The following is an 18,346-nucleotide window of genomic DNA, read 5'->3' on the forward strand; positions in this document are numbered from 1 at the left end:
CGTCAATATATATGTATTTTTAATTTAAAATTGTTTATAGTATATCTGGTTAATTAAAAAGTCCCCGGTCTACCATAGTAAAACACATTTTTTTGGCAAAATTAGTTTTTTTTATTCAACATAATTCCATTCGAGGGTGATACACTCATTATAGCGACTCTAAAACTTTTCGATACCATTTTTGTAGTACGATTTGTCCTTTGCTTCAAAATAGACCTCAGTTTCGTCGATCACCTCTTCATTCGATGAACATTTCTTCCCAGCCAGCATTCTTTTCAGATCTGAGAACAGGAAATAGTCGCTGAGGGCCAGATCTGGAGAATACGGTGATGAGGAAGCAATTCGAAGCCCTATTCATGGATTTTAGCCATCGTTTTCATTGACTTGTAATCCAGTGCATTGTCTTGGTGAAGCAGCACTTTCTTTTTCTCAAATGCGGCCGTTTTTCGTCGATTTCGTCCTTCAAATGGTCTAATAACGCTATGCAATAGTCGATGTTGATGGTCCTTCCTTTTTCAAGGTAGTCAATGAACATTATTCCATGCGCATCCAAAAATACAGACGCCATAACCTTGCAAGCCGACTGTTGCGTTTTCCCACGCCTTTGAGCCGGTTCATCGTGTGCAGTCCACTCTGATGACTGTTGATTGAATTTCGGAGTGAAATGATGGAGCCATGTTTCATCCACTATCACATATCGACGCAAAAACTCGGGTTTATTACGCTTGATCATCTTTAAACACCGCTCCGAATCATCAACTTGTCGTTGTTTTTGATCAAAGCTGAGCTCGCGCGACACCACTCCTTGCACAGACTTTTTCTCATACCCAAATATTCGTGATTGATATGATGTACACGTTCAGTTGATATCTTTAGAGTGTCTGCTATTTCATTCAGTTTCAATTTACGATCATTTAAAATCATTTTGTGGATTTTTTAGAATGTTTTCGTCGGTAACAACCTCTTTTGGGCGTCCACTGCGTTCACCGTCTTCGGTGCTCATTTCACCACGTCTAAACTTAGCATACCAATCCTTGATGGTTGATTTTCCTGGGGCAGGGCAAAGGCAACTGTATTTTTCCTTACATGGAACATTTCGTTATTCTGAAAACATAATTTTATTACTAAGTACTTCCTTTCATACATTCATGCTTCTTATTTACACCGTGAAAACTGCATACTCTCTTAACATCTTGAAGATTTCTTAATTTGATGAACGCCGAATATTAAATGTGTATACAGTGTTTACACTCTTTGTATTAGAACAGTCGAACAAAGACTCTAGAGAGAACGGAAAGCCATCTAAGTTAATTAAATGAGAACGTTAAAGTAGAAACGGAATATTGTGCTGATTTTTACAAGCAAACTTTTTGGTATAATGACCCCAATATTTTTTAGAGATTTTAATTTTAGATAAACTGAACTGAACGGAGTTTATCAAATTACTAATCAGATTGTAATGTATTATAAAGATTCAAAATAATTATTTCCTTCTATTTTAATTGATAATATGTATTCGTTCTGTAAGTACTACTTTAAAATTACAATGGATTACAATGGTTACTACTAATATAATAACATAACGTTATTAGTAACATAGCTATTAGAACTGCAACATTGATAAATTTTGTTTAAAAAAATAAAGATTGCAGCAACTGAAATACTAGTCTATATAATATGTGAAAATATGTAGAAGGAAACATTTATTGTTACATTTTAATTTCATACTATACGTATACACTCATGTATACAATACATGTCTCAAGCCATCCACATTGTTAATATTGATACATAGACCAATTACAATCCAATAAGATGCGTTGTATCTGAAACGTAATTTTGTAAACAGTTCAAATATTCCGTCGAACCTAAAAAACTATTTTCTTTTTTCTGAAATTTAAAAATATATATATAAATCATCTGTTAGTATTTGGAAACAATCTATAATTTGGTTACCTCTAAATTTGAGCAGTTTCCTCTTCACTGATTTTTCACCAAGTTTCATCTTCATATTTATAAAATAGTAATTACTATTTTCAGTCAAATGCACGGTTCGACTGTTTTTTCAATTCATGAAAAAGATGACAAAGATGTACGGATCCATTCCTCTAGAAATTGTGAGAGAGGAAATGACGGTGATAAGTTGGGGCAGTTAATTTTTATGTGCTTATATTTTCTTACGGCAGTATAAGCGAGACGGAGATGTACATATTCCTTCGCGTACTAACTTTAAAAAAGAAAAGGAAAAAAATAATTACTGAATACTAATAACATACAATAATTTCATTTTAAAGGAAGTAGAACTACTTTTATATTTGAATGTTCTGAATGGAATTTTTAACCCCACAAATGTTTTATCGTATTCTAATAATTACTATTTTTAAATAATATACTATAATAAATATAAACAATACAATAGGACTTAAACAAAACCTAAAAACTAAAGGTGTTCAATATCCATAAATACTAAATTAAAATTAAACATATACCTGATCCTAAAAAAATACTAATCTAATAATAAATTATATACTTAAATTATATAATTATAATAAATTATATTTATAATAATAAATAATATACTATAATTAATATAAACAATACAATAGAACTTAAACAAAACCTAAAAACTAAAGATGTTCAATAACCATAAATACTAAATTAAAATTAAACATATACCTGATCCTAAAAAAATACTAATCCATGACAATTAAAAATGATCGCACAATAATTACTAGAGCTTTTTAAATAAAATAAATGCTTTAATTATTATTGAACGGAAATATTTTTTAACAAAAATCGATCGAGTTAGATCCAAACCAAAAAGTCATTCAAAAAAAATTACCTATTGTTGTCTTAAATACAGTCAAAAGTATTTTACTATTTATCATTCACAATTTTAATCTTTTTACCCTATTATATTAACAATTTTGAAAAATATCGTTCCAAAATGCTGCTATATTAATATACAATATATTGTTATTTACAAGCAAACTACCAAGAAAATCATAAAACTATATTATATATAAATCTATGTAAGTATAACAAATTCGATACATTTTTTTCAAGGTCGCGGCTAGGACGACAGAGCCAGAATGTTAAACATCAGTCGAATGAAACTAGTAGGACCAAAAATAGTATCTAAAAGTACACGACTGAAACAGTCGATAGTAAATAGTAACAAAATCAGTCGGACCGAAGGTAGCGACTGAAACAGTCGATTATAAAAAGTAGTCAATTACTAAACAGTCGGTAGTCAATTTTAGTCCAAAGTTCGCAACGCTAATATTTGTATTACAGATTCAAACTCCCTTATTTTCGTTGTTTTTTGATTTAGCATAACATATTCAGATACAACTAATGATTACCATTTGTTCAGATCGATGCAGCATGACTTGGGCCGTCACACGGTTTTGAATTGTTAAACAAGTGCACAAAAAGGATCGATGATTTGGATCACTGCCAAACCAACAACGTTATATATATATTGCACCAATTTTCCTAAATATATACTTTTTTGGAACGTAAAATCGATCACAATAGAAGCACTTAAATAAAAAAATACAACCAGTTTTTAAATTATTTGAATATTGATATGCTACTGCTTTGAATACCAATTTAACCACCTATTTATCGTTGATACACCAACTAAGTAAACACCACAAAACCGAAGGTAATCTACTTCAATTAAATTATCGATTTTTATTTGGTTTGACGCCCTCAGTAGTATGACGTCTAAAATATATGACGAAGCAAATATATACATAGTAAATTTGTGCATAAATATTAACTGGTAAATGTAAATTGCAGATAGGGATCTAATCTAATGAAAAAATGTCATTATATTAATTACTATTGTGCATTATCACTTCTAACTTGTTAGGAAAAATTGTTCTTTTCGTTTTCCCGATATGAAACATGAATTTGCCGATGGAACTCATAAAATCTTACGTAAATCAATTAAGATAATTATTAATCCTATTTATCATACTTACTAGAGCCTCCTAACGGAAATTTATTTACTTCGCCTGATCCTTGAATCAAACATTTTTATTACATATTTTCTTCTTTTAGTCATTCACATTCATTGGCGACGCTGAATTTAAGCCATTAAGAGCGATATGTTAAAAACCTTATTTTCAACAATAATAATGAAATAAGCAAAACGTTTACTAAATTCGTCAGTTCTTAATACTTTTAATATTAATTATTGTGTGTCGTCCCTTCTAACTTGGTAAGAAAAATTTAATCGTGTTTTCTATGAAGAATGGAAAGCAAGAATTTTCCGAAAACTATTAACAAGCCTTGAGATAACGTTCTTTTACGCTTTCACAAGACTTGTAGTTTATCTGGGAGCCGAACTACTAATAGATGTGAAAGTGTAGCTTACAGAGTAAGAGGAAATTAGAGGAAAAGACATTTCGATTCGTAATAATTTATTCAAATAAGATATTTTAATGTACAACCACTCGATTATATATATATGAAAAAGATTCAGTGTCAATATGATAGGTTTCCAAACATCATTGATTCTTTGAATTAACAAACACATTAGATATGTTTAGTACAATATTTAATTTACAAATTATTTTATTACTATTGTTTTGTTGTATTTGTATCAATACACGCCAATATGTATTTCCAAAATTAAAATTAAATTAAAAGTTCGTTAAGTTCGTTAAAGTTTATTCTATATAAGTTCGTGTGGTTTGGTTTCCAAATTGTGATTTCCTGTGCGTTGTCCAGTACCAGTCATCTTACAGTTTTTCGATAGTTATGTAGCAGTAATTAATCGAAGAACTTTGGCAGAAGTGCATCTCATATTTGCACACCATAAGTCCAAATAAGCGCTAGAATTGACTTATAAACCACCCTGACACCTGACTACACAACACTACACAAGATCAGATATGCAATTCTCTTGATTTCTTGACTGACTATGGGTACCTGAAGGTCTCGATGTAGGTAATCAGTCCTATAGTATTTGGGTGCGCCCACAATACCTCTCAGGACTTTGTTCTGAAAAATTTGTATTTTATTTATGTTACTCTTTTCAGAATATCCTCATAATTGAACTCCGTATGTCCATATAGGTTTTAGTATTTGCTTATATAATAGCAATTTATTATGTACTGATAATTGTGATTTTCTTCTAATTAACCAATACCTTTTCCTATATTTTAATTCCAGTTCTTTTCTTTTCTTCTTTATATGTTCCTTCCAGCAAAGTTTTACATCAAGATTCATTCCGAGATATTTAGCGTTGTTGCCATATGAAATGATAGTATTATTTAATGTTATTGGTGCATGTACGGTCTGTTTATAGGTGAACTGCACATGTACAGATTTACTTTCATTAATTCTTATTTTCCAAGCTTGTGTCCAATTATTTATATTGTCACTTGACTGTTGTAATTTTCGTGAGGCTTCTTCACTATTGTCTCCGGCAGCTATAATCGCAGTATCATCAGCAAATGTAGCCATCGTAATATTTTCGAATTGTGCTATATCACAAGTGTAGAGTAGATAAAGCATTGGTGCCAGGACACTTCCTTTGTGGTACAGCTTAGCTTTAGCTTCTTTTATTGTAGAGTAAGCTTCTTCTTGTTTGACTCTAAACATTCTGGTTTTAATGTAAATGTACGATTTTAGTAGTTCGGTGTGTTGTTTTGTTAGCATTTTCTGTAGTTTATGAACAAGGCCTTCATGCCAAACCTTATTAAAGGCTTGTGCTACATCTAAGAATATAGCTGAGCATACTTTTTTACTTTCGTAGACTTTTTCAATGACATCTGTTATTCTGTGGACCTGGTCATTTGTTGAATGCTGTTTAATAAACCCAAACTAGTGTGTTGGTATTAGGTTTTTTTCTCTCTATGATGTTAGAATGGATAATAAATAAAAAACAATTAATGTATTTTGAATTATATATGCGAATACGTTGGTGCTTCTGCTAAAATCAATGCGTTAGCGTTATACTGGCTGCTCGCTATATGCGCTAACTCGACAGTATGTGATGAGATCTGTTCAAAGGGACCAAATACAAATTGTTTTACAAAATAAAAGCATCGAAAAGTAAAGAATCTCATCGAATTTATTTAAAAGATATATTTTCCTTGGATAAACCGTATGCTTAGTGAGTGATGTGTTACAATTCAACAACGATAAAAAGGTCGCCATCTATCTTACCACACATCCTGTTTGTCGTTACAAATATTTGGACTTTTGGAAGACTTTAAATAGCAAATAACGTAATATTCCATCGAGATTCTGTTTGTTCTAGTTTATTTGAATATTTATCTGGATATTTTTGCGGATAATAGTATTGCTAGAGTTCGTTAGCAGCTGTAGTGCTTTTGGAGAATTAGACTTAGAATGCTGTTTGTAATGTTGACTATGACAGCATGAAAGATGAAAAATTATAATTTATTTGCATGCAGCCGGATAATGTTATTTCTAAATACAGTAAGTGCATGAGGTTCGTTACAAGGCGATATTCGTCGAGCTATCAATGGGATGATGGAGAAAGTGACAATGATATGGTAAGTCAGCAATGCTATCGAAAAAAATCTACTTCGATGTTTTAAAAAGTCAAATCAAGCTAAATCTAATAACATTCTACGATAGATGATGTTCATTAAAAGTCAGATCAGTCCTGTCTCCTTGTTCTGTCTCCATTTAATGAAAAAGTTGCACAAAACACCATAGCTTTCAATAATTTCACGAGTTCTTCAACAAGTTTTTGGATTGCATGTATATAGTCGCAATTTCTAACGAGTTATTGTTCTGATATCTTTACCAAGCTCTAGCTATTGTTCAGATTTAATAATTATCATAATGAAGCCCATTTTTCATTACATGCGCCGGTTGGATCAATATATGGGCCATGTATTATGCGTTTATAAATATCCGTAAATGTGTATAAATAACATCTGTTGATTCATGATTCCTGGATTGTTTGTACTTGATTTATTTTACCCATGTCAATTTATTCAATTTTGAAATAAACTATATTGTTAACTAATGCCTTCAAATCTTCGTCTTCAATCTTTTTGCCTGTCCAGAACCCTCTTGGCTTTGCTGTCAAAATCGTCACTTTTAAAAACGTCGAAAACCAGTATTCACTTGCTGAAATCCATGGAGCTTGGTTGTCATAAGCTTCACACAGCATTCAGTGACCTTCAACATCCTCTTTCGTCAAATTTAATTAAAAAATCAAATGTTCCTCAAATGCGATTTACTCGGTACAAAAATGCAAACATTCTCAATGCACTGATTAAACAAACATTTAAATTAAAACCATACCTATTAAAATAAGTTAAAAAAAAATATTATATAAAGCTGTCTAGGAGAAATAAAGAAACAAGTATCCGAAAAGCTGGTAATTTATTTGGTATTTAAAAAAAGCTTAAAATAGAAGATAGATTGAAAGCGATCATCCGCGAGATATTTTTATAATATCAAATAAATCCTTAGAGGACACTTCCGTATTCTCCAAGAAAAAATACCCTATATATTAAAAAAAAGCATAATCATAGTATAATTTTAGTGTTGTATATATAACACGTCTAGTCTACCGAAGAATGCATTTTGGTTTTCATCTTGGTCTTGTCTATTTCTAAATGCGTCTAAATATCAAGACAGAAACATTGCTCTGGCTGTTAAAAATACCGCATAGAGTTAAATGATCTCTTATAAAATGTCCTTGCTATATAAATAAGTTTGTCTGATATTAGAAAGCACATTTTTATTACTAAACCGTTAAATATAAAATATGTGTCTGTCTGGACTGGGAATTAGTTAGGAGCTTTTTAAATCTTAGTCGGTTTTAGGCTTGTTTTTATCTCTTTAAAAAGGTGATCAATATTCACCAAATGGCAAGCATTGAAATATATTTTTAATATTCAAGAAACCGCTTTACATTTTATTGAATCACGCGTTTTCGTAAATATTTCTTGGGTCTCTTTCATTTGTTGAAACAACAAACATCAAAAATGAAAAACGCAAAATTTATAACAAGATATACCGTAAAAACTGGATATTTGGCAACACTGTTTCGTTTATTGAAATTTACGGATTATAAATATCAGCTACCTATGAGCCTTATTAGAGCCTCTATTGGTTATTATATTAAATGACGCTAATAATCTAGATCGGTATAACATAATAAACTGGTCACCGAAATTTAAAAAAAAGTGAATAGATACATACATACAATACTAAAATAGTCTTAAGGGTCTTTTAATTGTTAATTGTAATACTGAATATAAAATGGATTGCAACTCTAATAATATCATTTTAAAAATCCCAATAATTTTCCCTTGGCCTAAAGTTGATTAGATTAATGTTTAAACATTCCGATTTAACATAACATAATTTCTTTAAGAAAATAAAATACATAAAATAAATCCAGCGCGAGTTATTCGACGTTGAAATGTTACAACTCCACTAAGTTTATGTTTCTTTTTTGCTTGAAAGCCTCTGAATAACGGTCATCATTGTAATCAACCAATTGTGACCTTATATAATTATTATTTTGTTCGTGAAAACGTACATCAATCGTACTTAAAAGCTAGTAAATTGTTGATGGTTACGAAATAGTTATAATATTGGGGAACAAGTGGGATTATTTTATGCGTAACAGATTTAAGGATATTTTAAAGATACATTAATATTATTACAACCGGAACATTATTTGTAAGAAATACTTTTATTTCTTGGTTAACAAAATAGGAATATTCAACAAAATCTATAATGGTCACTATCTTGATAATATACGGGGTATTATAACTGTGATTACAATAACATTCGGCTATCAATTACGTCAACAGTAAATGTATTTATTACAAATATTTAATATACTTTATTCACCTTTTTACCGTTAATATTTGTAAAACAAATTTAAAAACTGCTACTACAAAAAATTCTTCAAATCTGTTGGAATCGATACAATTTCTGAAACCTTTGGAACCTAATTTTGGTTTTCAAGATTTTAGGAAAAAAGTTTTGACAAACAAAAGGCTTGGACAAAAATCGTGAAAATTTATCAAAAAAGTATTACCTATTATACCAGTCCAATGTATTACCTATTATGCCAGTCAAAAGTGTCTTACTATTTATCATTTACAATTTAATTTTTTTGCCCTCGAAAACTGGCGTTCCAAAATGCTGCTATATTAATTGACAATATATAGTTATTCACAAGCCAACTACAAAAAAACATAAAACCACATATATTACATATAAATCTATATAAGCATAAATTCGGCGCATTTCTTTCAGGGTCGCGGCTAGGACGGAAGGCCGGAATGTTAAAAATCAGTCGAATGAACTAGTAGAACCGAAAATAGTAACTAAAAGTAAACGACTGAAACAGTCGATAGTAAATAGTAATAAAATCAGTCGGACCGAAAATAGCGATTGAAAACAGTTACTAGTAAAAACAGTCAAACCAAAAATAGCGACTGAAATAGTCGATAGTAAAAAGTAGTCAATTACTGAACAGTCGATAGTCGATTTCAGTCGATTGTTCCCAACACTAGTGAACAGCATACTCTTCGAAAGACTTTTAGAAACTATATCATTTCTAGTCAATGAGCCGGCCTTTATATCCAAAAATGTACATCTCAGCATTCGCATCGCCCGGTCCCGATACCACGCCCTCCTCGATTAGCGAGTGAGTAATCTGGTGCCCTTTACGTAATTCCTCAACAGTGCCGTTCATATTTTCTTACATATTGCGTAAAATAAGATAAAAATATTTATATAGTGATTGCTAAGTTTACCTTGAGTGTATAATTTAATACCGCTGGTATATTTTTATATTCAATGCATATTATGTCTCATGTTTATATGCAAACAGGAGAAATTTGAGTAGTCTCTACACTTCTCATTTGTCACTGCGCATTTTTTCTTAGTTTCTTGTCCCCAAAGCCTACGTTTCGAATTTCATTTAGCTGCAGGGGCAAATTACCTATTGTTCTATTGTTTCACCGATATGTTCCTTTTTAATAGTAACCTTTATTTTTGTAATTTGATCTCATTACTTGATATTGTTTATTACAAAATAATGCACCTTAAAAGTCCCAATATATTGAAGATATAGTCTATTCAGAGTTTTTTTAGTAATGCGTCGTGGATATTTGTGACGTCAAAACAATACAATGTTGCCACATCAACTCTGAGTTTTAGTTCAGTTTGGTTTTGACATTCAAGAAAATTCTAATCTAAATAAAATAATTCAACAAAAATGTTATGAAATATAATTTATTTTAACATTATAGTAAATCACATATATTATCGAATGACTTAAAACTACAATTAAGAACACAGGTAGTTTGTAGGTTAGATTTGTTTTGTTTACAATGAACTCTTCCACATCACCCATGAGGTAAAGCTTCTAGGCGCGTTTTTTATATAGTGTTATCCCTCTGGAGGCCTAATCCACCTAATTAACAATTGTATATCTGAGAAACGTATTTTACTTTCATTCGAGAGCATATTTACTTTTAGTTCTTGTTTCCTTCGATGGTGTGTTTACTTGGCAAGTCATCTTGGTGTCACTGTATTTTTAGTTCATCTACTACTAGCTGTGTACACCACTCTTGATAACATTATTATCACATATCCTGAAAGTTTCCTTCAGTCATTTTCATTTTACGAGTCACTGTCCAATTCAATCACTAAACTGTTAATTTCTAATCTGTCCAAAACATGTTCAAGATTCCACCATTTATCAATTACTTCCTTTGTATATCTTATCGAGTTCATCCAAACCGAAGGTGTTATGGTTGACAATGCTTCCTTCCACATATCCAAGCAGTATTTGATGGAATATACTTCTTGGCCAGCAATATATCTGCAATTAATTATTAATAAATATAATGACCAACAAAACCCCATTGAATGCCATCAATTTTTATTGTCTTTACACTTTTTTGTTACTGTCTTGGCAAGAGTGCCACGATGAACCATTTTGAAATATTCAAGTTTCTTATATTATTTTATGCGTTTAATTGAATTATTTTTAAGGTAATGTCTGGAAGTTCCATTAAACCTCTCCAAGGGTTATCTTTATATTATTTAAACCCTATACCCTGTAAGAGTGTATGAAAGATGTATTTACATGCAAATTACATCGTTCAAAAAGCTACATGTTCCTAATTCTTTTATGTATACTGTCCAGAGAGACAATTTTCTCTAAAATAATTTTATTAAATTATGTTTATATCGATAAAATAGTTTGTGTACTTACTGTTCGTATACATTTCATATATTTGGTCTCGAATAGAGCCAATATCAAGATGGTCAAGACTCGTCTCCCACTTTGTATGTAGACGAGTTTTCTTGGGTGAATCTAACGTATTATTCTTCATTTTGTAAGCCATGTTATTCACAATATCACAGTAATATTTAGCACGGCAGTAACCCCCTAAAACATTTTCAATGAAATTGTAGTGGCTTATATTATATAATATCATCAATAATTACCTCTCTAACGGAATTTACCGGCAAAAGGGGGCTTTCGTTATCTCGTTCCTTTTCGAAATAACCTATTAAAGCCGCAATCAATTTGTGACCCTGAATATCTATTGTTTTCGGAATTTTTAAACAAAGTAATATGATATATTACGGAGCGATTTAAAATTTGTTAAAATAAAGGGCTAAAATAATATTTGCGGGTTTATAACCTGTAATAATTATATAACTAATATTTTGAATAATTTAACGTACATCTGACAACCGGACAAAGTTGAAAGCAATAGTGATAAGAGGTTTTAACTCTAACCTATAAATTATTATGACTGTATAATTAACTGTAGTTTTTAGTTATAGTATAATAAATAAATTATATTTGGTAACATTTTTGTTCAATTCTTTTATTTAGATTAGAATTTTTTCTGAATAACTGAATTAAAACTGAGTTAATACGGCAATATTGTAATGTTTCGACGTCGCTAATATCCACAACGCATTACTAAAAAAACTTTTGACTTAGACGAAAAGGAAGATATTGTATAAAATTGATTTTATAACTGAACTAAATCACTTTTATTATTTACAGGTAATGGCCCAAGATGTCAAAAAAGAGAACCCCCTCCAGTTCAAATTCCGTGCCAAATTCTACCCGGAAGACGTAGCCGAAGAACTGATCCAAGACATCACACTTCGGTTATTCTACCTGCAAGTTAAGAACGCTATTTTGTCCGACGAAATCTATTGTCCTCCAGAAACGTCCGTTCTGTTGGCTTCCTATGCCGTCCAGGCCAGACATGGCGATTATAATAAAACTTCACATAATCCAGGATTTTTAGTTAATGACCGATTATTACCACAAAGGTAAGATTATGTTTAGATAAATATAAGATATGTTTGAAACCATAAGATCAAGCTTCATCTACAAAACAATAATACTAATATCACATATTTTGTGTAGTCATCCAAATATTAGAAGTGTTTGAACAACATACTACAGATTTGGATGATTAATATTGATATTTTGCAGTGAATTCACTATGAATAAAAAATTATATAATCTGTATGAAGCAAGGCCATTTTTTCCACTAATATTTTATTTCGTATTAATTTATATGCATAATCCTATAACATATATACATTCATGAAGGTGTATGATTTTAAAAATCTGCCAACTATCCTTTTTTACCTCTCTCCGCAAATTTTTTTCCATTGAGAGCTATCACATGAGCTGAAAAGTAAACGCGTTTTTATTGTTCGGAATTGGCTTTATTCGTCAAGGTAATCTCCATCAACAGCCACACAATCGTTCCACGCCACTTTAACATTTCAATATCACTTTTGTAGAACGATTTATATTTTGCCTTAAAATAGGCCTGTCACCAGTTGCTGTCTGCCCAGATGACGATGGTTTTGATTCCAGAGTGAAGTGATGGATCCATGCTTCATTCATTATCACATATCGGCGCAAGAAATTCAGTTTGTTACGTTTAAATATGGCCAAACACTCAGAATCAGTTCTTGTTTTTGGCCAACAGTGAGCAAACGCGACACTCACTTTGAACAGAGCTTTTTCGTAGTCAAATGCTCATGCAATATAAAATCGAAACGTTCTTTTGATATCTTTACTTACTTACTTACTCACGCGTTCACTTTTCAACTATTCAAATCGATTTTGTAATTTTTTTTGTTTTATGGTATTACTGCCTCATTTGGACGTCCACTGCGTTCTGCATCATCGTTCACATCATAAGCCATGCTTCCCTTGAACGGTATTTTTTCCCATCAAGAAGCAGTTTTAATTTTAAAACACGAAATTGTTTTGAAAATAACAAAAATAATATCAATCTTAGCACAATAACTCACAAACTTATGAGTAAAATATCATGAAAGTTTAATTGCTTTCTTTTGAAGGTTAATACTAACTGGAAAAGCGATGAATGCTATAAAACTAGCGCGTATAAAACTATGTGTTAGACCTGGGACTTTTCAGCCCATGTGTTATTCTGTGTAACTATTCTCCAGTCTATTGTAGTGACATTCTCTTGTAATGTCCATCTCACACTTTTTGTTTATTGTTTATTTTATTTGCTTGTCTATATTGCCTGACATTCAGATCAAATTTAGACATTTTTTTGTTCTTTAGCATTTCATACAACGAGCCTATTACTGTTTTACTTCCCTTAATTATTATTTTTCCTATTTCTTTATCTTTTGTACCAATTGTATATGGAAAGATAATGTAGTGTACAGTTATACTACAATTATACGAATGCTTAATGGCATGTATATATTAGTTTATTCAATAAGTTCATATCATCTTAGCATCAGTTTTTTGAGATGCAAAAGAAATTTTGTTCATCGATTATTCCCAAGTTGGCAACAGGATAAACTCAAATTATTATTGTAATATTTTGGACCAATGTCCAAATGGACATTTTTTGATAATTTCTTGTCCATCCACTGTTATATCTATGCCTCCTATAGTTGATTACCGGTATTATAGAGAGGCATTTTGCAGCTCTTTCTAATGATCGACCACAGTGATACGGCCCATAAACTGGAGAATGGTTGATTTAAGTGTATTGAAGTTGAGCGAAATTATATAAATATATTATTGAGCTTTTTTCTTATCCCATAGAAATGTTTGTTTTAATACCACGAATGTTTTGATCAATCGTAAGATTAAGTGATAAATGTATATACAAACAAGAATATAACTACGTAAGCGTCAATTATGAATATGAAAGAATGTCTCTAAATAGAAATACTCGAAAAAAGCGTTTTAAATATATTTTACTTTTCATTCTTGAAAATTTCTAGTACTATCGGTGAATATTTAATTAATTTATTTAGAATTTATTAAATATAATTATGTATTTATAAACATTACATTTAATTAAGGCATTGATTCAGACTTATGCTAACTGAAGTAGAATAATATATTTGTTGTGGTTAATAATTATTCTTAATAGTTGATTAACAATTATCACTGTCATTCAGTAATATAGTTAATAGCTTTTTATTTTTAGTAGAGGATAAGCCTTTAGTCTTATTATATAATTGACACTCCTAAATTTTATTCTAGAATTTATATTTGAACTTAAATTAAATCTAATACTAAAATAGGTTTCCTTCACTGTCATCATGCTCGTTTAACTGATCAACATTGGAGCAGAGTATCACTATGTTAACGAATTCCATGTTTGCCAAAGATTAACACTCCATGATGATATGTTATTTGACGGCAATCATTGTTAATCAGTACATAGTCATGAGAATAATAAATACTAATGGCAAATAAACGTGTATTGTAAATATTGCATCTCCCATTTACAATTACTAATATCTACCTTACAATTACAAATAACTTATAAAATATAATAAATATTTTAATTTGTAATTCAATTTTCAGAGTAATGGACCAACATAAAATGTCAAAAGAGGAGTGGGAAAACAGCATAATGACCTGGTGGAAGGAGCATCGAGGCATGCTCAGAGAGGATGCCATGATGGAATACTTGAAAATAGCTCAAGATCTAGAAATGTACGGTGTCAATTATTTTGATATCAGGAACAAGAAGGGAACAGAACTTTACCTCGGTGTAGATGCACTAGGTTTAAATATTTATGAGAAAGATGATCAGTATGTTGCCTATGATATATTTTGTGACATTATTCTAGGTTCGTATTCATTTTAGATTAACTCCTAAAATTGGTTTCCCATGGTCAGAAATTAGAAATATTTCGTTTAACGACCGCAAGTTCATTATTAAGCCAATCGATAAGAAAGCACCAGATTTTGTGTTCTTTGCCCCTAGGGTTAGAATCAATAAGAGAATTTTAGCCCTTTGCATGGGCAACCATGAGTTGTATATGCGTCGTAGAAAACCAGATACTATAGGTAAGTAAACTGTGCTTAATTAAAGATTATCTTTCAATTATTACTTAATTCGCAGATGTCCAGCAAATGAAAGCACAAGCTAAAGAGGAGAAACAAGCAAAGCAAGCTCAGAGAGAAAAATTACAATCAGAAATAGCAGCTCGCGAAAGGGCTGAAAAGAAACAACAAGAATATGAAGATAGAATCAAGGGTATGCCCCGTTTCTTCTAATTAAAATTATGATGTTATTCTGTGTTTTTGGTTCGCAGCTATGCAAGAAGAGATGGAACGTAGCCACGCAAATTTGGTTGAAGCTCAAGAAATGATCCGAAGATTGGAAGAACAATTGAGGCAATTACAAGCCGCTAAAGACGAGCTGGAACAACGCCAAAACGAACTGCAACAGATGATGGAGCGTTTGGAAGAGAGCAAGAATATGGAAGCAGCTGAACGCCAAAAATTGGAAGATGAAATCCAGGCTAAACAGCAAGAAGTTCAACGCATCAGAGAGGAGGTATTTCTGAAGTAATATGAAGTAATTCTGAGTACACAAACATTCTTCTGTTAGGTTGAAGCGAAAGACACTGAAACCAAACGTCTCCAAGAAGAAGTTGAAGCTGCCCGTCGCAAGGAAGAAGAGCTTAAGCAACAACAACTGGCCAACGCCACCAAGGGACACCTGGAAGAAAACAATCACGATGAGGATGATGAAATGGTTAACGGTGATGTTAGCAAGGATTTGAGTACCGATGAGAATATCGTCGATCCAATCGAAGACAGACGTACGTTAGCTGAACGCAACGTTCGCCTACACGACCAACTGAAGGTAAGTACAAGATAAATCGTAATTTATCATTCAGATATGTTCGTTAAAATGAATGCAATTCTATGGCTGTTTAAGTAGGCATATTATTGTTGCACAAAAATTATTAGAATAAGATAATTATTTCAGGTTCCCATATGTTGCAGACTGTGTAAAGATAAGAAAATGCGTTTAGAGGTACCTTAGTGTTTTTTGCAGTTGATGGAAAAAAAATGAAATTATCAAAAAAACATATTTTTTAAAAAACTATAAGCTTATAACGAAAAGTGCACATATCCACTGAATACTAAAATATGTTTTTTTAATACAACCTCAATGCTACAAAGAACTAATACGTCATGCATGAAATGTTTGGTACCAAACGTAAAAGTTAACTTGGAATGATGCAATAAATTAGTTGTGCCTATTTGTTTTATTAAAGTATAATTTGGGTATATGTCGGATGGATAGTAACAAATTTTAGTTTGCTATCATTATTTTACGATCCCCTCTAGTCCACGACTTAATTTCATATATATTGATATTGTGTATGTTCGTCATTATGGATGACTATAGAGTTGTACTTGGTCATCATCTAATCTAGACAGCCGGCAGTCTGCTTTCCTCTTCAAGTGGTACACCGCTCTCAAACAATGTCATATCTTTCAATGATATTACCTTATTAATCGAAAATCTGATAAAGCGTCGGAAAGGCTATTTTATTTTTCCTTCAGTCATAATCTCTCATGTTTTTTAGACCTATTGTCTTGGCATTTTATACTTTTTTTCCCCTTGCTAAAATGTAGACTTGTTTGATGAATGAGTTGATCATGAGTGTTATCATGTCTTTAAGAGCATCAGTGTATTGCTGCTTATTGGTTCAAACATGCAACTTCACAAGGAAACAGTCTAGCGATGTCAAATCGTTCAGAATGTTCATAGTGGTATCCACTATGTGACCTGTAACACTATTTATTCAAGTTAATCAAACTAACATAGATATAGGCATATAAATTAATTTCAAAGGATTTTTTTAATTGGAAGCTTTATTGTGAAAAATCAGTACAATATATTTAATTCACATTATTGTGCATCAATAGATCATAGCCAAAGCCATTTTTTTATATCTTCATAAGAAGTGCAGCGCTGCTCAGGCAGATCACGACTCATATGTTTGACCAAATATTAATGAGAAGGTGCAACGTCTGGAGAATACGCCGGATGGAGTAGCACTTCAAGTATGTTTTCATAGGTTTTGCAACTTGTGGTCGAGTGTGCAACATGTGTCTTTGCTCGTATTTCGCGTAGTCCTCAGCTCAAAAATATCATATTGTAGCCACTATATGATATCACCATCGATGATTTTATCCTTCAATGCCCTCAAACTCTTCTCTTCAATTTTGTTTGGATCTCCCAGACACTCTTTGTCATCGGTGTCAAAACCACCACTTCTAAAACGTCGAAACTAGTATTTACACGCTGAAATTGATGGAGCATGATTGTCATAAGCTTTACACAGCATTTGATGGCCTTCAGCCATATTTTTCTTCAAATTGAGGTAAAAAAGTAAAAATTCTCCCAAATGCAATTTACTCGGTACTCGGTAAAATTCAAACATGTCCAACGAAAAACATTTCTGTTAATACTTCGTCAAAATAACATACTGAACAGTCAAGCTTCAACATGAAGTTGGTTACTAATATATTCAATGCCAATAATACAGAACCAGCATCACGATAGACGGAGAGCCTTCAAGAAACATGCTTTAGATTTCACTATGCGATTTAGGCTTTTGTCATCTTTGGCCACAAGAGGATGTTTGGACAACTAAAAGCTAATAGTCGAACTTTTCCTATTAATTTCTATAGTAAAACGATGATATGTTAAAAATCATTTTTAAAAATTCATTTAAGTCATTGAGCTTACAGTTCATGGTATGCAACTCAATTTATTGGTTTGTAAGTTTCTAACGTTACTCTGGTCTAATTATTGATGTCTAGTCTGGTATTATCTATCAAATTCGTGTAGATGGGTAATATTCTCATCATTACATCTTGTACAGTACAGCCTACAAATAATATTGACTCTTAAATTCGCAGATGTTTTCTATAATAATGGTTATGAAGTATTTGAGTTGATATGAAAGCTTAATATAACTAAATTATACTTTAATTGCTCTAGTTGTTGTG

At 31.5% G+C, this 18,346-nt stretch overlaps 1 protein-coding gene across 3 annotated transcripts in view; it reads left to right on the forward strand.

Annotated features, from left to right (window-relative positions):
- The window catches only part of Moe (Moesin), a 71,647-nt gene that overhangs the window by 52,038 nt on the left and 1,263 nt on the right, over positions 1 to 18,346 (forward strand). For all 3 annotated transcript variants that reach the window (XM_076397013.1, XM_076397016.1, XM_076397014.1), the window contains 6 exons: positions 12,062 to 12,336; positions 14,888 to 15,118; positions 15,174 to 15,376; positions 15,432 to 15,566; positions 15,625 to 15,869; positions 15,924 to 16,181. In XM_076397013.1, the coding sequence (XP_076253128.1) occupies positions 12,062 to 12,336; positions 14,888 to 15,118; positions 15,174 to 15,376; positions 15,432 to 15,566; positions 15,625 to 15,869; positions 15,924 to 16,181 (1,347 nt within the window). The remainder of the gene's footprint in view (positions 1 to 12,061; positions 12,337 to 14,887; positions 15,119 to 15,173; positions 15,377 to 15,431; positions 15,567 to 15,624; positions 15,870 to 15,923; positions 16,182 to 18,346) is intronic.

Source organism: Rhynchophorus ferrugineus, unplaced genomic scaffold, assembly GCF_030347505.1.
Source record: "Rhynchophorus ferrugineus isolate W39M unplaced genomic scaffold, kcgeb_rfMv2 rfM2, whole genome shotgun sequence".
Taxonomy (NCBI): domain Eukaryota; kingdom Metazoa; phylum Arthropoda; class Insecta; order Coleoptera; family Curculionidae; genus Rhynchophorus; species Rhynchophorus ferrugineus.